This window comes from Taudactylus pleione, unplaced genomic scaffold (genome assembly GCF_031769625.1).
Source record: "Taudactylus pleione unplaced genomic scaffold, aTauple2 ptg000253l, whole genome shotgun sequence".
Classification (NCBI taxonomy): domain Eukaryota; kingdom Metazoa; phylum Chordata; class Amphibia; order Anura; family Myobatrachidae; genus Taudactylus; species Taudactylus pleione.
In genome coordinates this window covers 4,515,499-4,540,000 of record NW_028284655.1, presented here as the reverse complement: position 1 = coordinate 4,540,000, position 24,502 = coordinate 4,515,499, and the positions used below count along the sequence as shown (strand labels likewise).

Sequence of the window (24,502 nt, the reverse complement as noted above, 5' to 3'; positions counted from 1 at the left end):
CGGGTATGCCCTCTCCTTTCGACACAGACCCCCATCCCGATTCTTCACCACGGGTCTTCCATCAGACCGGAACACAGCCACGGAACTGCGGAAGGTTTTGCACACTATGCTCCAGGCTGGAGTTATAGTGCCTGTTCTTTTCTCCCAGAGGGGCCTGGGTTTCTATTCCAATCTGTTTTTGGTGCAGAAACCCAATGGGTCGTACCGTCCGATCCTCAACCTCAAAGCACTCAACAAGTCCTTGCGGGTGCCGAGGTTTCGGATGGAGACTCTACGGTCCATCATTCTGGAGCTGGAACCTGGGGATTACATGGTGTCGTTGGACATACAGGACGCTTACCTGCATGTCCCTATTCTTTTGCGCCATCAACAGTTCCTCAGGTTTGCAATCCGCAACGATCACTTCCAGTTCCGGGCGTTACCTTTTGGCCTGGCGACAGCACCACGTGTGTTCACCAAGGTTATGGAGGTCATGGTGGCGTCTCTGCGGCTGCAGGCAGTCCGCATGTTGCCGTACTTAGACGACCTTCTGTTGGTAGCAGGATCTCCGGAGCTCCTTCTACACCATTTGGATCTGACGATTGCAGTACTGCAACGGCACGGCTGGTTGATAAACTGGCAAAAGTCCACCCTGATCCCGTCTCAGAGGATTCTGCACCTCGGAGCCTTGTTGGACTCCAGTCAGCAGAGGATCTTTGTGACGGGGGAAAATATCTCTGCCTTGCAGTTGAGGGTGCGCAGTTGTCTGCAGAGTCGCCGTGTGTCTCTTCACTCGGCAATGAGGTTACTGGGCTCCATGGGGTCCGTATTCAACATGGTGGAATATGCCCAGTTTCACTCCAGACCTCTGCAGCAATTGATCCTGTCCAAATGGAATGGACTGCCTCAGAGTCTCAAATCCCAGACTATGGTGCTCACTCCGGAGGTTCGCCTGTTCCTTGCCTGGTGGTTGCAGATGACCCATCTCAACAATGGTCGTCCGTTTTGGGTGGCGAACTGGGTCTTATTGACAACGGACACCAGTCTTCGGGGCTGGGGAGCGGTCACGGGTCCACACTTGTTCCAGGGCAGATGGACAGGCGGAAAAGGAGCTTCCGATAAACATCTTGGAACTCCGCGCCGTTTTCAATGCTCTCCAGCAGGCCCATCAGGTTCTCCAGGGTCATCCCGTGCAGGTCCAGTCGGACAACACCACCACCGTGGCCTACATAAATCGGCAAGGAGGAACTCGAAGTCGGGCGGCACTCGTAGAGGTGTTCCGCATCCTGGTCTGGGCGGAGCGCAATCTCCCGGCCATATCAGCGGTATTTATCCTGGGAGTCCTCAACTGGGAGGCCGACTTTCTCGGTCGCCAGGACGTTCATCCGGGGGAATGGTCTCTGCACCAGGACGTCTTTCAACTTCTGGTGGACAGGTGGGGTCTTCCAGAGATCGACATCATGGCGTCACGGCACAACAACAAGTTGCCGGTGTACGGGTCTCGCACAAGAGACGAAAAGATGTCTCTGGTGGATGCTCTGTCCGTCCAGTGGATGTTCCGGTTTGCTTATCTCTTTCCTCCGTTTTCCCTTCTTCCACGGGTAATCCGGAAATTCAAACAGGAAGGAGGGAAGCTCCTGTTGATAGCTCCCGCATGGCCCAGACGGCACTGATTCTCAGACCTTCAGGGTCTGTCCGTGGATATTCCTCTGCGGTTGCCGTTACGCCCGGACCTACTGTCACAGGGTCCTTGTCTTCAGCCGGATCTGACTCGGCTGTCTTTGACGGCATGGCTGTTGAGACGGCCATGTTAAGGTCCAGGGGGTTTTCCAGCTCTGTAGTACGCACTATGCTGAGAGCTCGTAAACCGTCTTCTGCAAGAATATACCATCGTGTGTGGCATACGTTCTTCCAATGGTGTCGACCAAGAGGTTATGCACCTCGGGAGTTCCGTCTGTCTAGAGTGCTAGCCTTCCTACAGGCGGGATTGGACCATGGGCTTCGCCTTGCTTCTTTGAAGGTGCAGGTATCTGCCCTGTCTGTCTGGTTCCATCGTAGCATTGCTACAATCCCTGATGTGCGCACCTTTATGCAAGGTGTTCTTCGAATTCAGCCGCCATTTGTTCCACCGGTGGTGCCTTGGGATTTAGCTGTGGTCCTGAGGGCTCTCCAGGGACCGCCGTTTGAACCACTGGGCGCAGTGGATCTTAAATGGCTGACAGCTAAAACAATTTTCCTTCTGGCCATCGCTTCGGCCAGACGGGTTTCTGATTTAGGGGCTCTCTCTTGTAGACCCTCTTTCTTGATTTTTCATGGAAACAGGGCGGTGCTGCGCACTCGTCCTGAATTTCTTCCCAAAGTTGTTTCCCGTTTTCATATCAACGAGGAAATCGTTGTGCCGGCTTTTAACTCACCTGACCTTTCAGTGGGTGAGGCCACTTTGGACGTTGTGCGGGCCTTAAGGATTTATGTTGACCGCACTTCGTTTAGGAAGTCGGACGCCTTGTTTGTCCTCTATGGCTTCCGTAAAAAGGGTTGGCCTGCTTCAAAGCAAACTTTGGCAGGTTGGATCCGTATGGCGATTTCAGAAGCTTATCTTCATGAAGGCCTGCCGGTTCCATCCTGTGAGGGCTCATTCCACTAGGTCTGTGGGTCCTTCGTGGGCAGCTCGACGTGGTGCCTCTGCAGTCCAGATCTGCAAGGCTGCCACATGGTCCTCTGTCCATACCTTTGTCAGGTATTACGCGTTTGACACCTTTGCCTCTCAGGATGCTTCCTTCGGGCGGCGGATTCTCCTTTCAGCACAGGAGCGTCCCCACCCTTGAAGGATACTGCTTTATGACATCCCCAAGGTATCCTGTGGATACCCTATGGACCCTGAAGTAGAAAATATGAGATATGGTAAGAACTTACCTTTGTTATCTCTATTTCTACGAAGTCCATAGGGTTCCACAGGACTCCTGCCCTGTCGCACCTGTGCTGCAGATGGGCTTTGCTCTGGTCACCGGTTTTTCCTTCTCCCTCTGGTGAGAATGTGATTCTTGAGTGTGTCCAGATCTTTTTTCTCTCTCTTCCTTCTCGTCCGGGCTATAGCTTGGTACGTAACTGAGATGCCTTGGCTCGGGGGCGGGGTATAGGAGGGGGACCCTAGTGCATTCTGGGAGGCTGAAAACTTAACTCTATGGTGCCCGATGCCTGACGTCATCACCTATACCCCAAAGTATCCTGTGGAACCCTATGGACTTCGTAGAAATAGAGATAACAAAGGTAAGTTCTTACCATATCTCATATTTTTCAGTCAGACCATCGATGGCCGGTTGCCATCCCTAATCAGAGGCTCTGCGATATCTATCTCTCTCTCTCTCTCTCTCTATATATATATATAAACGAGCATCATGGGGGAGGAGGAGGAGCTGAGGCCGGAGGGAGCGGCCCGGATACCTAGCACAGCGGCGGCTACCAGAGCCGCCGCCGCTGCTTCTACACAGCGGCGATCACTATGTGATCACTGTTGTTCCGGAGCCACAGCGGGAGGGTGTCCCGCTGGCGTCCCGGATACCTAGCATAGCGGCGGCTACCAGAGCCACCGCTTCTGCTTCTACACAGCCAGGGATCACTGTTGTTCCGGAGCTGCAGCAGGAAGGTGTCCTGCTGGCGGCCCGGATACATAGCACAGCGGCGGCTACCAGAGCCGCCGCTGCTGCTTCTCACTGAAGGGGGTGGCCACTGCCACTGAAGTTCCCAATTTATATTGAACTCTGTTTGGTGCATTATTAACCGTGCCTCCAAGGGTGTTTTTCTATTTTTCATATTTTAAGAGCTTATATATTTTTGACATGCATGACTGTTATTGAATATTTGTGCTTTGTATTCATCCATATATAATTGTCTGTGAGTCAATATGGATTTTTAAAAGTAATTTAGTGTTTTAGTAAATTTGTATTGTTGATTTTAAATTGGAGCGCTGCTTTAAGTATCTTTTTATTGTATATTAAAGGTTACAGTGACGTAAGAGTGTTGTTTTTATATATAGGATTATTTGTAATTGTTTTCTTTATTTTTTCACCTCCCTGGTGACTCTCTATATTTTCTCTCAGGGGGAGATGTACTAAGCTCTGGAAAGTGATAAATTCAAGAGTGATAACCTACCAGCCACTCTGTTCCTAACTGTCATGTTACAGGATGCATTTGAAAAATGACAGGAGCTGATTGTTTGGTAGTTTATTACTCTTAAATGTATCACTTTCCAGAGCTTAGAACATCTGCCCCAGTAGCTGGGTTTTCCTGTGTCTCTCCTACCCCCTTTAGACTGACGCCTGTACATTAAGTCTGACGTGCGTGTGCTCACCTACTTTTATTACAAAGACCATATATATATATTTTTTGTTAATTGAACATACATGTAAGTGTGCAGGATTTTTTACCTGGATTTATGCATTATAGTGTCAAAAGATTGGTGTTGTTATATAATGTTAGGAGACCGAAAATCACACTTGCTAAATACCTAAAGCACAATGGAATCTTCTGGCACTATATAAATAAACGTTAATAAATAAATCACAAAATTTTGTATATTTTTGTTTTTTTTACTATTGATATCAAAATAATAATGGAGACAGAAAGTGTAAAATAAGCGCCATCCAGGTGACTGTTAGATGTTCTTGCAGCAGCGAGCGCTGGTCCACTCAACGTAAGAACAACGGCAGTAGCAGGTGTATTTGTCAGTAAATGAATATGATGTTGCACATCTCATTCCACATGAGCAAGATGTGGGGATATATCCTGAAACACAGGAAAAGATCAAATGTTATCCTGCTAGCAAAATCTCTAATGAAGTCATTACTTCTACATTTCAGACTATTATTGTATTTCAAATTCAGTTTTATAACTAATTGTGTAAATGCCTCAGGGAGACAGAACAGCAGCTAATCATCTTACAGTGTGACAGGCGTAGGTCAGGAGGGAATCGGTATGAAATTCCAGCAGCTGAATATCGGTTCAAATTCCGATGCCGGAAGCCTGAATGCTGAAGATCCCGACGGGTGGTAAGTATACTATCCCTAACCCTATCCCTCCCTCTTTGGGCCTAACCCCCACCCCCCCAGTGCCTAACCCTAACTTCCCCCCGGTGGTGCCTTACCCTAACCCCCCTTACCGCACCTTAAACCTAACTTTCCCATGGGGGTGCCTAGCCCTATCCTCTCCCGACGATGCCTAACCCTCCCTCCTCGTAGCCTAACCTTTACCGGGGGGTCCCTAATCTCCCCCCGGGGGTGCCTGAACCTAAACCCCCATCCCCAGGGAAACTGCGATACTTACCGGGGTCCGGACGTTCAGGACTCCGGCGTTGGGGATGCCGACGCCGGTATCCTGATCTCCTTCGGGATATCGGCGTTGGCATTTTGCCGTGCAGCGGGATTACGGCGTCAGTATTTTGGCGGCTGGCATCCCATCTGCCAGCAATTTAACTACATCCCGTCAAGAGAATGGGCATGACACAAATAGAATATCGGTAAGGGCTCAGCTACATCACTTCTCTAACTTGGCAATCGATTTCTTTCACCAGATCGATGGCCATAAACATGTTTGCGGTACAATCGTTACTAGACCCTAGGTAAATAATTTATAGTATGCAATTTGCTCTAGCAGTTTGCATTTGACAATCGGATTTGTAGGATTGCTATTTGTGTGGAGGTTTGCCATTGAAATGTATCATCTTCAGGGGGAGATTTATCAAACTTTCTAAAATGATAGTTAGAAGCTAATTGGTCGTTAAGGGCAACATCGTCACTTGTCCTCTTTGGAAAGTTTGATAAATCTTACCTTAGGGTGAACGTGTAGCGGACTGGCTTGATTGTCAGCGGTTGCTAAGGATACGCTGTGCTGGGTTACAGAGCTAGAGCGCCTGATTTGGACATAATGCAGATATTCATGCAAATGGACGATGATTTTCAGCTGCACATGTAGCTAAAAGTCACACAGCGCATGTGTCCCACGGCGTGCCATTGAGACGCACGGTTTCTGGAATGTGTTGGCTATGTATTGCCCGATAACTGGTAGTGGCTAGTCAGACACATGGAGATGCATGTTATAGGAGTGTCGCGGGCATGTCGCATAATTGGTTGCAAACTCAGATGTTTAATTGCTTACATTGGAAGCCATACTCTGACGTCGAATATGCATTTATCATGGCGCAGGTTCTAGTTTGCATGGTGCAGCTGATGGTAGCATCTAAAGACAAACCAAGTGGGCGTCCCAGCCCTTGTACATCCAGCCACCCACTTGTACACCAGGAAAAGGCTTATAATAGCATTAGCATAAAGTTGCAGACGCAATTACGTCAATTGACGCTAAAGCAAATCCGGCCCAGAGTCTTTATTTTGATTGGCTGAAATTCACTTTGGGAATTGACAAAGCTAAAGAATCTGGTCAAAATTCCACACTTTACTTTTAAGAAAAAAGTATTTTTAATTTAAAATATTTTTCCTAAACAAAGCAAAATTAATTTCTCCCGATACTTTGCACTCTAGATGCTGCATACACATTTTGCCGTAGTTGTCTGTACACTGCTGATATAAACCTTGCTTGGCTAATTTATCCTATCCTTCAGCGGCAACACTGAGAGAAATAAATCAAAGTTGGCTACTTCAGATATTAATGTGCAGAGGACATGGGACCTGATTCAGAGCCGTTCGCTAAGGTGCGATCTCTCGCTGCCGGGTGATTGTTGCTCAGTGCGCATGTGTATAATTCGCAGTGCGCGATAACTTGTTTTAAATGTAGCTAGTTTACAGGGAGCTTAGAGTACCTGTGCTGTGCTCACATGGAAGAAGGACACTGTAGTGATGAGGAGTATGAACGCATTTAATTCCAAATTTGAAGGCACAAAATGCGTTCATTAAGATGCGCTCTGAACTGCGCCAGTAGTATTTTCACCAGCTTACATCGGGCATACTGGTACACTTACACCCAATTTTTTAAATGTTTCTTTTGATAGTGAAATACACATTCACTAGTAGTTTTCAATAAATGTAACCTTCTGAAACAAAGAGCGCATTGTCATATAATAAATGCATAATCCATAGGGGGAAAATTATTAACTTTACAGGTAAATTTGCCATCAGAAGCAGCTAGCTAGCGAGGGTTACCATAATAAGTATTGCACCACCCCTCATGCAATTGATATGTCTTTGACATACAATATGTGCGTTTCTGCCTAAGTCTGTTCGTAATTACCCTTTGCTGTACTTACCCTACATTAGACTGCCCTTTGCTCACCTGTACCGTCTCTCCAGTCACAAACGGGCGCAATTACCAGATTTGAGTAAATCTGCATTAATGTGTGAGCTGTTTGCATATTTTAAGTCCAGCTCCATACCAGACCATTTTTACGAACCAATATGCATGTTATCCAATCACAAGGAAGTAGAGAAATTATGGAGGCAGGACTAACTTCTCACCTGATGGGCACTTAGCTGTATTTCCATTTTTTTTCACATCTGTGCAGTCCAACGTTGGCACCCTTGCACCTCCTCCCCCATATCCTCCTCCATTGTTAGAACTTCCTCCTCCACCACTGTTGGAACTTCCTCCTCCGTAACCTCCACCTCCTCCACTGTTGGAACCTCCTCCTCCACTGTTGGAACCGCCTCCTCCGTAACCTCCACCTCCTCCGCTGTTGGAACCTCCTCCTCCACTGTTGGAACCTCCTCCTCCATATCCTCCACCTCCTCCACTGCTGGAACCTCCTCCTCCGCTGTTGGAACCTCCTCCTCCACTGTTTGAACTTCCTCCTCCGTAACCTCCACCTCCTCCACTGCTGGAACCTCCTCCTCCATGACCTCCACCTCCTCCACTGCTGGAACCACCTCCTCCACTGTTGGAACCTCCTCCACTGTTAGAACCACCTCCTCCGCTGTTGGAACCTCCTCCTCCGCTGTTGGAACCACCTCCTACATTGTCTTCAATCCACCAAAACGGCGGTGGCTGTGAACCTTTTAAATTACAAGAAAGTTATAGGTTACACAACTGAGTTCTACAACACATATACACTGAAATATTCCTATATGGCTGCCTCACTGAATTCACTGTCTGCTGCAGATATAATAACTTCAGTCATATTTGCTGAATGCCTACTGTCTGAATGTGTATGTTCTCCATACTACATGACTAAATACTGTATGATCACCCGGAGCTTTTTGTAACATTGAAACAATGTTATTTTACTTACAACGTTAGTTTATTTATTTTATTTCTCAATATATGATTATCCATTGTAGTTTGATTCTATTATTCTGTAATATTACTCTGTCTATAATTGTGTAATTATACATCTGAATTATATATTTTATTAATAGTAATACATATATTTTTGTACAGTATCACTGTAAAGTGCTACTGATGTCTTTAAAACATCAAGATGGAATGTACTGTAGCTCAGATTTTTAGGCAATTATGCTGCGAACTTTAACGCCCCATCCGCACTTTTGCAAAATCAGACTCTGTTATAGCCCCTGAGTAATAATATGAACACCCACAATCATTTTAAAGAGTTGGCTCCTGTGGCCTGTTGTGATCTGAATGGAGTAATTGGATATAAAGTAAGATTCTACTGGCTATGTAATTACAGCTTCCGCTACAACAATTGTCAATATATAACTGATCTCTGTTAATATTCCCTCTTTCTTTTGATAACATGTTTAAATGTTTCTGCAAGTCTACGATATTGATGTGGCTGTTTCATGTTGTAAATACCAGGAGTATATTTAATGGAGCACGTGGGATGTAACTGGTTAACCTGTATTTGGTGGGTACCCCTACACTGTGCCCGCTCTTCTTTTTGGCACCAAAGTCTAAGGGGTCTATGTACTAAGCCTTGGAGAAGGATAAAGTGGAGAGAGATAAAGTACCAACCAATCAGTTCCTAACTGCCATTTTTCAAACACAGCCTATAAAGTGACAGCTAGTACCTGATTGGTTGGTACTTTAGCTCCGTCCACTTTATTTCTCTCTTCATGGCTTAGTACATAGACCTCTGAGTGACCAGATCTATGCAATTTATTGACAGATCTCTTTTTGTGCACTTTACACTATTTTGAGTATGGCCGGATCTGTCTTATTGTGATATAAGATGTTTTTGGGAGGTGACAATGTGATCGCACATAACCGCCGTGACTTGTGGGAGTGTCATTGGAATGTTGTGTGTGTGTATGTAAATCTCCATGTATAAGGGGAAGGGAAGCCTGTTTCTGACAGATCTCTTGCACTTAGCAAGTAGCTAGTGCAAGCGCAGATACTAATGATGGTGGTTGGCATAAAATCAAGGATGGCATGGCTTTCTGCTTGCAGGCGCATGGACCCCCGCATTAACTCTACCAGTGGTGGCTCCAGAGGTGAGGCTGCAGCGCAGTCCAAAATTGAAACAGGGCAAAGACACCAACTGCTTCCTCAAACGCTGCCAAACATGGCCGGTCGGGACTCACTGGCGGTTGGTGTGGCTCCCCTATATGAATTTTGGACTGTGCTGCAGACCCACCTCTGGCGCTGGTCACTGAACTCTAACGATTCCTGCATTAGCATAAGGTAGCAAATCATCTATAGCCACTTGGCTTGTGACTGAGAATCGGCCCCTTTGTTTCTGTCTGCCGGTCTGATCTCAGAACAACTACTGGACCTTTGTCCAATATGACCACATGTGCAGGAGACCCAATTGGACAGGTTGGTTGTTATAAGGGCAGAGTGATCAGCCAGACCACATAAATCCCTAATTGTAAGGTCAGCCCAAGAATAGCAGCTTTAATGTTTTCTGATTATTGTATTTAGATATAGAAATTACTGTTATCTACATTAAAGAAATCTGGCAGCACACACCATCCAGCCTAGTTACTCTGATTAGTCCAACCTCACTCTAATTGTACTGCAACCACCACCCCATAATTCTGGTCAACTATAGGGGGTATACTTACTAAAGTGCGGGTTTTTAGAAGTGGAGATGTTGCCCTAAACAACCAATCATATTCTAGCTATTATCTTCTAGAAGGTCCTAGATAAATGATAAGCAGGTTCTGATTGTTTGCTATGGGCAACATCTCCACTACTAAAATCCGCTCTTTAGTAAATATGGCTCACTTCGACCTATGTCAGCTGCCAAACTGCAGACTGTTAAATAAACTGGAAAACTTGGGATTGGTTACACAAAGATAGTTGAATGGATAAGATCATGGCTGCAGGATAGGATCAGAGAGTTGTAGTAAACGGAGTGCAGTCTCAAGAGTGAAATGTTACCAGTGATCTGTAATGAACCTCAGGGATCTGTACTTGGACCAGTGCTTTGTATTATCTTTATTTGTGACATTGCAAATGGTATTAAAGGGAAACTATGCCTTTTTGCATAGGTGGTAGAGGCTAAAGGTCCCCATACACGGCACGATATACGTGCCGATCCGACGGATCGGCACGATATAGGTGCTGTATCATGCCGTGTATGGGCACGATATCATACCTGATATCGTGCTGCGCTCTCCCGCGGGATCGTACATCGCATCCCCAGGTCTTCCTGCATGTTCAGCTGATCTGAGATGCGATGTACGATCCCATTAAGATGAAGGAGGAGGGAGCCGGCATATCGTGCGGTCTGCGGGGACCGCTCGATTGCCAGCGGTGACAGCACGATCCGTCTGCTGACAGATCGACAGTCGCCCTACATGGTGCATTGCACTGTGTATGGGCACCTTTAGACAGTAGAGCAATTTAAACATGCATGGGATAGACATAAGGAAGAAGTAAGGATCAATAAAGGTTGAGGTAACAATATGTTTAAAAATGGGGCAGACTAGATGGGCCAAGTGGTTCATATCTGCCGTCAAATTCTATGTTTCTATGGCTGTAAATTCAGATACCATGTAATGTACACATATACCACTATTATCATGGACTCGCTATAGCTTTGCAATGTTAGTACATGAGTTGCCAACTTTTGCCAATGCCCCATGTTTGATTATATATTTGTAGCTCATTATTCCGCTGCACTGGCTATCCCTTCCTGTGCCCTCAGCAATACTGGGACTCAGCCGTCAGAGCTCCATAGCCATTGTTATCAGCACAGAGAGTTCTGAGCAGGAGATTCAGCCTGTACGAGATGGAGGTTTCTGATAAATGTGGCCAGGGCCATAGAGAGCCTGGACAGACTCGGGTTCTGGCAGGGTGGCGTGGCCTAATGTAAGCAGGTGTGTGCCCCTCAGCCCGGGGCAGATCAGGGAGCGGGGGAGTGATCAGTGTGATAGCTATCCCCCCTCCTATCAGGTGCTGGCAGAAGAGACTGCTGCTGTGCTCATCGGCAGCAGCAGCCTCATTGTACTCACTGCAGCCCAGCACACGGCAGTATGTTCTGGGAGCTGCTGCCACTGATGGGACTCAGAGGGGGGTGCAGCAGACCTGCCCCCCCCCCCTCTCCGGGCTCCTCCGGCAAGCCCGGGCCTGGGTAATCAGTGCCCCCTCCCCACCCCCTTACTGCACCCCTGAATGTGACTGGACAGGAGTCATAGTCAAGCCAATCAGGTGACACAGTCAATGCAGCACTCCACATCTCCCATCATAGCGGACTTGGAGGGGGAGGTGTATCAATCCTTCTAAAGAGGATAAGTGCAGTTGACCATAGAAACCAGATTCTGACTATATTGTATAAAAGGTTTGATAAGTCTCGGCACGGTTAGGGTGCTGGGACTTAATTGAAGTACAGTACTACATGAAGGGGGACTTAATGAATGAATGTTGTAATGAGAAGTGTATAGTCCCCACTGAAACAGTGGAAGTTGCACCATAATATATATGAATTACAATTATGATGTACTCCTATAGCCAAAATATAAACACACAAAATTCACACATGTGGGAGGAAGCACCAGATACTTACATGAAGATGCTATCAGCAGCAAACCGACCAAGAGTGTCAGCGACGCCATTTTCCTGCAAGAGAGTAATTACACTGTAACATGCTTTCATATTGCTGTGCATCCGACCCTGTGTACTGACCCAGTACATTCACCTCTCATCCCCACATCACCCGTTTCACACAGGCCTGCAGCCTTAATTCCAATAAAGTTGATTCCCATTTCCAAATTGCTCAGTTTACGAAAATCACCCTGATGCCCCCTTTGTGTTTATCTATATGCACATACTATTTTTTCTTGAAGACATGAAGGTCCATTTCATGTACATTTACTCCTCACCGTCTATAGCTTGTGCTATTGTGCTGGTCTATGTTCTGTCACCTTATCTGCTATCTGTCCTGGACCCCCTCTATATTATACCTAAGCAGTTATCTGTCCTGGACCCCTTCTACATCACACCTCATCTGATATCTGTATTACACTCCTTCTGTATTTCACCACATCTACTATCTGTACAGAACCCCTTCTACATTACACCTCAGCGGTTATCTGTACTGGACCCCTTCTAAATTATATCTCATCTAATGTCTGTACTGGACCCCATCCATGTTACACCTCATCTGATATCTGTACTAGACCCCTTCTTCATTACACCTCATCTGCCATCTGTACTGGACCCCTTCTATATTACACCACAACTGCTACCTGTTCTGGCACCCTTCTACATTACACCTCTTCTGCTGTCTTTACTTGACCCTTTCTGTATTACACCTCATCTGATATCTGTACTTTCTATATTACACCACATCTGATATCTGTACTGGCACCCTTCTACATTACACCTCAGTTGTTATCTGTACTGGATCCCTTCTACATTACACCTCTTCTGCTGTCTTTACTGGACCCTTTCTGTATTACACCTCATCTGATATCTGTACTTTCTATATTACAACACATCTACTATTTGTACTGGACCCCTTCTACATTACACCTCAGCGGTTATCTGTACTGGACCCCTTCTACATTACATCTAATCTGATGTCTGTACTGGACCCCTTCCAAGTTATACCTCATTTGATATCTGTACTAGACACCTTTTTTAATATACTCATCTGCTATCTGTACTGGACCCCTTCTACATTACACCTCATCTATTATCTGTACTGGATCTCTTCTACATTACACCTCATCTGCTATCTGTACTGGACCCCTTCTACATTACACCTCGACTGCCATCTGTAATGGCCCCTTCTACATTACACCTCATCTATTATCTGTACTGGATCTCTTCTACATTACACCTCATCTGCTATCTGTACTGGACCCCTTCTACATTACACCTCGACTGCCATCTGTAATGGCCCCTTCTACATTGCACCTCATCTGCTATCTGTACTGGACCCCTTCTACATTACACCTCGACTGCCATCTGTAATGGCCCCTTCTACATTACACCTCATCTATTATCTGTACTGGATCTCTTCTACATTACACCTCATCTGCTATCTGTACTGGACCCCTTCGCTGCTACCTGTACTGGACCCCTTCTATATTACACCTCACCTGCTATCTGTACTGGACCCCTTCTACATTACACCGCATCTATTATCTGTACTGGATCTCTTCTACATTACACCTCATCTATTATCTGTACTGGACCCCTTCTACATTACACCTCATCTGCTATCTGTACTGGACCCCTTCTATATTACACCTCAGCTGCTACCTGTACTGGACCCCTTCTACATTACACCTCATCTATTATCTGTACTGGATCCCTTCTACATTACACCTCATCTGCTATCTGTACTGGACCCCTTCTACATTACACCTCAGCTGCTATCTGTACTGGACCCCTTCTACATTACACCTCAGCTGCTACCTGTACTGGACCCCTTCTACATTACACCGCATCTATTATCTGTACTGGATCTCTTCTACATTACACCTCATCTATTATCTGTACTGGACCCCTTCTACATTACACCTCATCTGCTATCTGTACTGGACCCCTTCTATATTACACCTCAGCTGCTACCTGTACTGGACCCCTTCTACATTACACCTCGTCTATTATCTGTACTGGATCCCTTCTACATTACACCTCATCTGCTATCTGTACTGGACCCCTTCTACATTACACCTCATCTGCTATCTGTACTGGACCCCTTCTACATTACACCTCAGCTGCTACCTGTACTGGACCCCTTCTACATTACACCTCATTTGCTATCTGTACTGGACCCCTTCTACATTACACCTTATCTGCTATCTGTACTGGACCCCTTCTACATTACACCTCATCTATTATCTGTACTGGATCCCTTCTACATTACACCTCAGCTGCTACCTGTACTGGACCCCTTCTACACTACACCTCAGCTGCTACCTGTACTGGACCCCTTCTACACTGTACCTCACCTGCCATTTATACTGGATCCCTTAACATTACACCTCATCTGCTGTCTCTACCATAATATTTCCATGTTATCAATGCCCTTCTTCCAACTGTTTTACCACTGTTATTTATGTCACATACTCTCTCTACACAAATACCCCTGTAATAAACTCTCTGTTCCGTCTGTACCTGCAACCTACTAGTTATTTAAACACAAATGATTTCACATTGCTCCTAGATCCCCTTTGCTTACCTTTCCTTGCAAAGCACAAACATTGCCACCAAAGCAAACTGTCCCTTTTTATACCATGTCCAACTGTGAAATACCCACGCTCTCTGCCTGTGCCACCCTATAATTTAGTACATAGGTGTGTACCTACTCGATTGATGTCAGGACACCACCCTTTACTAACCTTTGGAAATATTTCATATGTCACTGAATTTGCTTCCTCCTATGATTTGCAGGGAATGCAAAATATATAATCTATTGTATTGCAAATATTAGTAATGCTGGCCTGATATCGGCGGATCGCCCCGATAATTGTAGCGTGTGTGCGGGCGACCGAGGGTTAAATATTGCTCGGTCGGGCATGCAGGATTGTCCAGCATGCCCGTCCGATGCGATATTTACCCGGTAAACTGTCGGCCGCATCGGGCAGTGTATGCCCAGCGCGGCCGACAGACAGACATTTCCTGTGTTCCTTCCCTCGGAAGGAACAGGGAAATGTCTCCTCCCCCGGGGGCGGAGCGCGGATGTCGGACTATACACTGTGAGATTTCTCTCACAGTGTATGCCGGCGACATCTGCGGCTGGTAGCCAGCCAGATAAAATGTCTGTCGGTCTGACAGACATTTTATCTGGCTGTGTATGCCCAGCATAAGTAATGAATTTTTGATTAAGGGTTACCATTTACATCAGACATAGAACCCATAGGTGATGTTAATATACTGTGCAGGGGAAGAAGCACTGGTTCAAATCTAATATACAAGCAGGAGTCAAGGGCACTGGCACAGATATATAGACAATTATCAAACACTTCAGGGTGTCTGCAGATGAATTCAAACAGCCAGCCATTGGACGGACACTGGAAAGCAGCATCCGATGGCTGGCAACCACCGTAAACCCAGAATTAGATGGAAAAAGTACTTTCATTGAACTGGGAACATCGATGGTTGCTAACCATCGGTTACCAATGTCCATCCCTAAGCAGCACTGGGTGAGAAATATAAGCATGCAATCTTGTATATATCTCACATATGTTTATTCCATTCCCTTCTTTAATGCAATATTAATTGAGCGAGTGGTATTGCAAAAAAAATATTTATCTGTGTCCCACAGTGTATTCAGTATATGCAGATTATAGGTTGCCTGTACCAGGAGTCTCAGGGCCTGATTCAGACCCGCTCGCGAGCGCAGGATGCTCGCAAGCGGGTCGATGGTGCCCTACTGCGCATGCGCACGACGGAGGGAGCTCCATCGTGCGCATGCGCGAGACCCGGCTAGCGACGGGGTAGCCGTCGCTCCGGGTCTCACACCAAAGGGGGCGTGCTGTCGATGTTGATTGACAGCATGCCCCCTTTGGTGGGCGTGCCGGGGGCGTGGCTGCCAGACAGAGGCGGTCCCATGGGAACGCCTACTGTCTGAAGCCGGCCCCACTGACATCAGTAGTGATGTCAGTGGGAGTGATTTTGGCTCTGATAGAGCCAAAATCACTCCAGGGCTTGCGGCAGCGAGACCCTACCGCAGGGTCTCAGTCGCAAGCCCGATGGTCGCGATGGTCTTGACCATCGCGACCATCATCATGGACGCTAGCTATAGCTGTTGATGGTCACCCACAGCTATGCGAGCGTCCAAGAGGCCGCTCCATTTTCATGTAGGAGGGCCCTGATTCAGAGCGAGCGCTCTGGTCAGAGCGTCCGGCTCTGAATCAGGCCCTCAGTGATAAATAGTACCATTGCTGTCATACAGCCTTTCCCTAGCTCAGAGTCAGACATAAAAAACTCACACATAGGACTTTATATATTTTAAATTATGAAGTGATTGTTTGGGTTGCCTAGGATGAATAGGATACACTTGTAAAACATTCTGCCTTCCATACAGCATGTAAATATAATAGATCTAAAAAAATACCTATTTTTCATGCAGTCTCCACAAAAATTAGAAGATGGCGTTAACGTTTGACTTACAGACTACAGCTCCGCAGAAAATACATTTTCCGAGCTTGATAAATACCAGAAAGCATCAGGTCCCATCCACAAGAGTGGAGCGGTGATAATGATACGAAATTTAGATGCAAATTAAGTCAAGAAAGAAACATCGTTAATAAATATTGTTGATACTTAAAAGATGCAAAAAAACATGTGGAAAGTGCCGTATTCACATGTTGATAGATATTAGGCCTGATTCAGACCCGTTCGCTATAAGCGTGCGCTCGCAAGCGGCCCGATGTTCTGCGTACGCGCATGTGCACCCTTCATTCTGCGCGTGCGCGAACTACACACTGCGATCGCATACCGCTCGCTCGCCCTGCAAAGACAGCCCATGTAATGAGTGACAGAAGAAGCCGGTTGTGGGTGGTAACAGGGGCAGGACACTAATAACGTGGGAGTGGAGACGCGAACGTGCCAGAGCGTTTCAGAGTGTTTTGGTGGGCGTGCTTATGCCTGGGTGAGCGTTCACTTCCCGTGGCGTCACTTTGACAAATTTGCATACGCATCCAGCGAGCGTACGCAGATAGCAAACGGGTCTGAATCAGGCCCATTGTTCATTATAATCTCACTTGGATGGCAACTTCCATGTGTAGCATCAGCGCAATGAGTGATTTATCTGTTCTAATTTAAGACACTACAGTAACTGAGGGCCTGATTTAGCTTGGATCGCAGTTACCAATATGCACGCAATCAGCCGATTGTTGTGTACTGCGCATGAAAATGCATTAGCGTGCGCAAACCTGCCACTGCGATCGGGACTGCAATCGCAGTGACTACGCAGACTCATCGCAGAGTGATTGACAGGAAGTACCGTTTGTGGGTGGTAACGGGGAGGTGGACGGCGAAACGCAGGCGTGCCAGGGCATTTGAAGGCTGTTGCAGGGGCGTGCATAAATTATCCACTGCGATGCCCTACGCAGCCTGAGGCCTGATAGCGTGCGCTGAAGTTAGCAATTTCTTAGTAAGGTCTGACCTTGTGAAATGTGTGTGAGGCCGCGATTGTACTCAATTGTACCGATGTTTTTCGCAGTCTTGTTAAACATTATGGATGTGTGTAAGGTAAAGTGGACATCCTTAGGTAGTGCTACGGCGGCATAGCATTCGCAATTAATTAGCATACTATCGCAGTAGAACTGTGTGCGTAATCGCTATTGCAATCGCAATAGCGATCCTTACTGAATAAAGGCCCTCATCCAGAGCCGCTCGTTAGCGGCAGTACGCTCGTTCCGAGCGATGTTCGCACATCTGCGCATGCGTACGGTTTTTAGTACGCATGCGCGAACCAGTCAGTGCGGCCGAAAATCGTTTGTACGCTATATAGCGAGTGCCTGCTATTTTGAGTGACAGAATGAGGCGTATGTGGGTGGTAACAGGGGAAGGTGCTTGAAAACGGGGGAGTGGAATTCGAACGCAGGCGTGCTTAAAGGTCAAAACGGGCATTTTAAGGGTGTGCATAATTAATCCAGCAGCGTCATTGACCACGTCACTTGGTTTTTTTAAACTCAGAACTGCTCGCAAAATAGCGGTTGAAAAAAACAACCACAAGAATAGCGAGCAGTTCATACGCTGTACGATGTACTCGATTAATCAAATAAATAGCGGACATGACGTATGGTGCGAGCGGCCAGGGGGCGTTTTTATCAAATAAACAAGCGTATGTTTTGCTCGCTCGTTCAGACTTAGAGGTGTGAACAGACTGCAATTTGCGAACGGATCATTTGAATAGCCACCCCTTGTTTTTGAACGAACGACCGCAAATAGCGAACGGCTCTGAATGAGGGCCAAAGCCCTGAATCATAAGCCCTTACTTCAAATAAGCCTTTGTCCTGAAATAACTTAGTTGATGTTTATGCTAGTCCACAAACCAGAATAGGAAGATGCATTACTTTAATGATAATACATGCATGTATGGAGACAATAATCAAGGTTACTCACTATTGTTCACTCATCAATATACTCACAAATGCAAATATGTACCAGAAAGACTTAACACACCCACACAACAAGTCTGTATCATGCCTGAAAAACATGTATTACACACATACTTGCCTACTTTTGAACAAGCATCTGAGGGAGATTGTGAATTCAACACCTATGGGCGCGCGGTAAACTGGACGTGTACTGCTACATCTGAGAGGCGAATCATAAAATTGACTTACATCCAAACGTACATGAGCCCCAAAGCTGTTAGTACGAACAACTTGTTGATGAAAACACACTGATACTTTTCAGAAAATACATGTATCCATAAGGATTATTGTGCATTATAACCAATGCAGGGAAATTATACTAATGATCCCATTTGAATGTATATATCTCTGGGGGGCGGGGGGGGGGGGGTTATATAACAGCTTCATATTGGGGGTAAGGTGCAATCAGGGAGATAGCTAGGGGTATATTTACTAAAGTTAGAGTTTTTAGAAGTTGAGATGTTGCCCATAGCAACCAATCAGATTCTACTTATCATTTATCTAATAGAAGATACTAGCTGGAAACTGATTGGTTGCTATGGGCAACATCTCCACTTCTATAAACCCACACTTTAGTAAATATACCCCCTAGACTCTTCAGGGAGATTGCTACTGTTTCAGAGGGTCTCCCTGCAATCAGGGAGAGTTGGCAAGTATGGATTACACATAACTGTGTATGAACTTGCATGGTAACAGTCATGTCTAGGCCCACAACCTGTATGTAGTTTGTTTGTAGACTGTCTGCATTGATCTGTCAGGGCTGTGGGGTGAGCTGCTTCCTAATGGAGGCTTTATGGAGTTCCTGTCCATGTAGCATTTGGTTGTTGTACTGTGGCACATCCATGGGTGGGTTCCTGTGAGGGTCAGAAGGTAGTGGGGTGGGGGTGGGGGGGAGGTGTTAGGTGTTCCTACCAGTTTTATGCCAAACGTGGTTGAAAGAGATTATAAGGTGAATGATGTATAATGTATTATGGTAGGGAAAACCTTGTTGTGATCCTCATATCCAAATCTTAAACTTTGTTGGGCGTAAGTGACATAAGTTAATATGGGGAACAAAGGGGGTCAGTTGGGGAATATATAGGGGGAGTTATACAAATATAGGTGCAATTTGGTACTGGGTTATTATATTAAGGCAGGTTAAATACAGACATGGGGCCTATTTATCAAGCTGGTTTTTAAAGAAAATTATGCAGAATTCTGCACTACTGTATGTAAGAACAGAATAATGCAGAAAATATACTGCAATAGGCTAACTACCACTGCAGACCGCAGTCCTCCTTGTTATTAATGGGGGCTACAGTTTGACCCATACATACCAGGGACGTGCAGTCAGGGTATGCAGGTGAGGCAGAGCCTCCTCTGTCATACTCCTGAGATTTGATATAAAAATTATTAGAATAATACAAAGAAAATATTTATAACTTATAAACATCTTTGTTTATTGTGATCAATTTTATAGTTAACACTCACCAGCTTTATGGAGCTCCCTGGGACTGAAGGGAAACGAGAGATGGGGCAGCAACAGCTCAGCCTCACATCTGTATAGTCAGGCACTGCTTGCAGAGCTGGGGACGGGGCCACACCACAGGCAGTAAGCTGCACAGAAAGAGAGCTAATAGATGCATGCCTCTGAGTATGGGGGGCGTGCCTTGAGGACTGATGGACACCTTGGATGTGTCATGTGACCAAGAAGTGCACTGTAGTATTTAGAGTTCGGAGCTCAGTCAGTAGAAGCAATAGAAAACACATTGATGCAGGTAGGAGAACCAATGGACACTGAAGCTTAGTGTAATGAGGGGAGACTTATGCTGGCCATACACCTGCACGATTTTGGGCCGATTGCCCGATTTTCTACGAGTCTTATGATGAATCCTGTAAAAATCGCATATTTTTGGATTAGGATCCGATCCGATGCGCGCTCCCGCAGCTCCTACAACGGATCGTATGATCAGATGTGCAGCACATATTATCCATCGTATCATGGGCAGATCGTACCGTTTATTTTGTGCATGCAATGCATCGTGCTTCCGTTTATGTCATTTCAATGACTTTTCCCTGATGAGTGCGTGAGGCACACGATCGATCGTACGACAGATCGTGTGCAATGACAAACAACAAATCGTGCCGCCGGGACTGCCAGGAGCTCTGGGGAATCGTATGTGAATCTTATCTCAAGCTGGTCGTGCAGGTGTATGGCCGTTCAAATCCCGACAGCGGCATCCCGGCAGCAGTGAAAATCCTGATTGTCGAAAGATAAGTATTGACTATCCTATTCTACCCCCTAACCCTAACCCTCCCTTAGGGGTTCCTAACCCCCCCTTCCCCGCCGCCTAAACCTAAGTCCCCCTAAGCACCCCCGGGGGAGGTTAGGGTTAGGGGGGTGCCTAACCCTAACCTCCCCCGGGGGTGCCTAACCCTCCCTGCCCCTAGCCTAAACCTAACCTCCCGGGGGGGTCCCTAACCCTAAGTCCCCCCTGGGAACCCTAAACCTAACCCTCCCCCCCTGCAGCTGTCCGCGCCCGGCTTACCTTCGATCAGTAAGCCTGGTGTCGGGCTCCCGGCGTAGGGAAAATTACAGGCGTTGGGATTTTGACACCTGTCATTTAACCCTTGCTGGGATTATACAGTCGGTCGGGATTCCGTCCATAGCTTCCCGACTGCTTCCCGTATTGCCAGCATTACAGTGAGTAGGGGGTGAGACAGTCTCCCAGCACTCAGACCCATCTCCATGTGTGCCTCCCCAGCCATTGGCCTCGCCGCAGGTCATGTCACTATTATGTACCAAACTCAGAAAAGCGAAGCTTATCGGAGTTTGGACCCATTGGTATATGCCATCTTCAGATAGAGTAAACCGCTTTATGCTTATGGGGAAATTCTCACAGGAGAAGGATCTTGCAATCCCTCTCCGGAGGCCTCCATCCTGCTCTGGAATCTGACAGTGTGCATGCAAAAATGTGAATGACTCCTCCAATGCCACTTTCCCTGCGAATTACATTTAGTACATAGCAGGGGTAATTATGTAAAAAAAATAATTATCCCCGCTGCGATATACACTGAAAAAAATTGTGTCATTTTCCGCAATTTGTAATACAAATGCCCCATAATATGGTATATTACCTACTAGATGTGTTTTGGATAAATGATATACCACCAGGGCACCGTTGTTGCCCCACAGCCCCTGCAACTGGTTAGCACCACTGCCCTACTTTTACAGTGCTGGTGGCCCTGCCCCCTCAGCATGACGTTAAGAGCTTAGGGAGCCGGGCCGGCACAGGGCACACTGCCGCCCTTTTACAGCACTGTGCATCACAACCTGCATGTAAATACATGGGACAAGGCTAGCATGAGTTTTGCCTGCAGCTTAATGTTGGATACGCAGATATTCTGTTATCTAGTACAGACCCTGTACACCTGATGTTTAGAAGGAGAGCGCAAAGGATCAACAGAAAACCGTCCAACGTGAAATTAATGGTCTGCAAATTACAGAATGTAGTTGGGTCCGAAAAACAATAAGGGGTCTACTTACTAAGCAGTGTTAGGAGAAGTGAAAAGTGAATAGTGAAAAGTGATAAGGTGCCAACCAATCAGCTCCCAACTGTCATTTTTCAAACACAGCCTGTGAGATGGAAGTTAGGAGCTGATTGGCTGGCACCTTATCACTTTTCACTCTTCAATTTTCACTTCTCCTAACACTACTTAGTAAATAAACCCCCTGTGTCAGCATGGTGCCAAATCCAAAGCTTGTGGCTTGGCAGAGAAAGGAAATAAGAAGAGTCAAATACAGGAATCAATTTGGTTATGTGCTCCATACTTTCCTATCTTTTTAATGTTGATTCTGGTAGAACAAGGAGGGGTGGGTGAAGCGGTGAGCATGAAGTAGTGAACTATTATTATTATTTATTTACATGGTTTTACAAGGGGACAGCAGAACCTTACACAGTACAGAAGCTGTATGAACAAAATGTCACAATCGAGGGATTTTGAGGCTGTGTTCCTGGGCTGGGCCTTGGACCTGTATTACTCGGCTCAGATGCTCGCTGGAGGAGACTTGGCTTGATAAAGTTTCTCCGCATGAGAGGGTGCAGAAGACTGTTAGAGGATTTGGGTAATGCGGAAGGAGCTTGGTGCGGCTAAGGAGCCGTATCGGGACGTTGATAGCGTGGTAGTTGCTTGGAGTGGCTGGATAGCCGTGGGGAGAAGGTGGTAGCGTGGACGCTACTTGGAGCGGCTGGTTAGCCGTGTAGAGGAGCTGGTAGCGTGGGAGCTACTTGGAGTGGCTGGATAGCCGTGTAGAGAAGCTGGTAGCGTGGGAGCTACTTGGAGCAGCTGGATAGCCGTGTGGAGAAGCTGGTAGCGTGGAAGCTACTTGGAGCGGCTGGATAGCCGTGTAGAGGAGCTGGTAGCGTGGGAGCTACTTGGAGCGGCTGGATAGCCATGTAGAGAAGCTGGTAACGTGGAAGCTACTTGGAGCAGCTGGATAGCCATGAAGAGAAGCTGGTAGCGTGGAAGCTACTTGGAGCGGCTGGATAGCCGTGTGGAGAAGCTGGTAGCGTGGAAGCTACTTTGAGCGGCTGCATAGCCGTGTAGAGGAGCTGGTAGCGTGGGAGCTACTTGGAGCAGCTGGATAGCCGTGTGGAGAAGCTGGTAGTGTGGAAGCTACTTGAAGCGGCGACAACACCTACAGAGCACAGTGGGAAGGCTCACTTAGTTGGACTAAGGGACTTGTTGCACTGGCAACTTGTGTCAGCAGTGGGGATCCTTTTATAGTGGACGCTGGGAGCTGGTAGGCTGAGAGAGAAGGAGAAGGCTCCTCATTGGTGGTAGTGGAGTCACATGGGCGAATCCAAGATGGCTGCGCCCATGGACCGGAGGACAGCGCTTCCTGGATGTGAGCAGCGGGGACCAAGCAGTTAGCAGGAGCCGGCGTGGAAGTAGAACAGCAGCGGGACCCGTCAGAGGACAACAGCGGGACCCGCCCTGAGAGAGGAGGAAGCACCGCACAGTGCGGGAGCCGGAAGACACCGCGGGTCAGCGCCCGCAAAGGTAAGTGACAGGGTCTGATTCTGGGGTCTCTGGAGCGACGTGTGACACAAAACAAGTAAAAAGTGACTAAAGGCCCCCATACACGGTGCGACAATGTGATGGCCAACATATCAGGTGGTCCCCACACATGGAGCAATCGGGTGGCCGACCGCCCGATATGCCGGCACCCCCCTTCCCCACCCGCATAGCACTGCATGGGATCGTACATCGCATCCCCAGATCAAGTGAACATACCAAATTACATGTAAAAATACTACATAGCAAAGTGTACATATAACATTTATGAAAATATAATATATAATACATAATTGATTCTATTATGTGCCCTTATCTTCTTTCTGATTTCTTATTGTTAACTTGTTTCCTGTGTTTTTTTTTTGTAATGCTGTCATTAGGAGCGTGTGACCATCCCATGGACTTGTATGAACATGACAGCAGTGCTCCTGATAAATACCCTGTAGGAGGTTCTAGAGTCATTATAAAAGACAGGTTCCTCATTAGGTTCTGATTGCATTATCAGGACAGCGCCTACCAACAGCTTGTTTCTATAATGCCTAGGGCAATTGTTAGGAAATACAGGACAGAGGAGGTTAGGGAGGAATACATATATATAGAGATCATTCTTGTGCATTAAATGTATTTATCTGGGAGTATATTCATCCCTAACCTCTTGTTAAGTTGCTAACAAGTTGTTGATCAAATCCGCAAAGAAAGAAATGTGGTCAAACCCCTGTAAATGCAGTTTTCGGAGGTTTGACCGCATTTCTCATATGCACCAAGCAGGTTTGGATGCAGTGGGTAACGCCATCTTCAGATGGCATTGACCTATAGAAGCCTATGGTCTTCTTTGCAGTGTGCTGTGAGAGGGATCCCTGCCAGCATGCCCCTGGCACGTGCGTCCTTCTGTACATGCGCAGAGGGACTTCCCCCGCCGGAAATAGCGTGCGACGGACTGTGCAAATGTTGCTACACCCACTTCCCCTATCTGTTATGTGTGCAGAATCTCCAGGGTT

At 46.7% G+C, this 24,502-nt stretch overlaps 1 protein-coding gene across 3 annotated transcripts in view; it reads right to left on the bottom strand.

Annotated features, from left to right (window-relative positions):
• Positions 1-4,609: 4,609 nt before the first annotated feature.
• RETN (resistin) overlaps positions 4,610-24,502 on the bottom strand; it is a 39,215-nt gene continuing 19,322 nt past the window's right edge. For all 3 annotated transcript variants that reach the window (XM_088480378.1, XM_088480376.1, XM_088480377.1), the window contains exons 2-4: positions 11,891-11,943; positions 7,440-7,973; positions 4,610-4,761 (exon numbers count right to left, since the gene is read on the bottom strand). In XM_088480378.1, the coding sequence (XP_088336504.1) occupies positions 4,631-4,761; positions 7,440-7,973; positions 11,891-11,939 (714 nt within the window). In that variant the 5' untranslated portion in view covers positions 11,940-11,943 and the 3' untranslated portion in view covers positions 4,610-4,630. The remainder of the gene's footprint in view (positions 4,762-7,439; positions 7,974-11,890; positions 11,944-24,502) is intronic.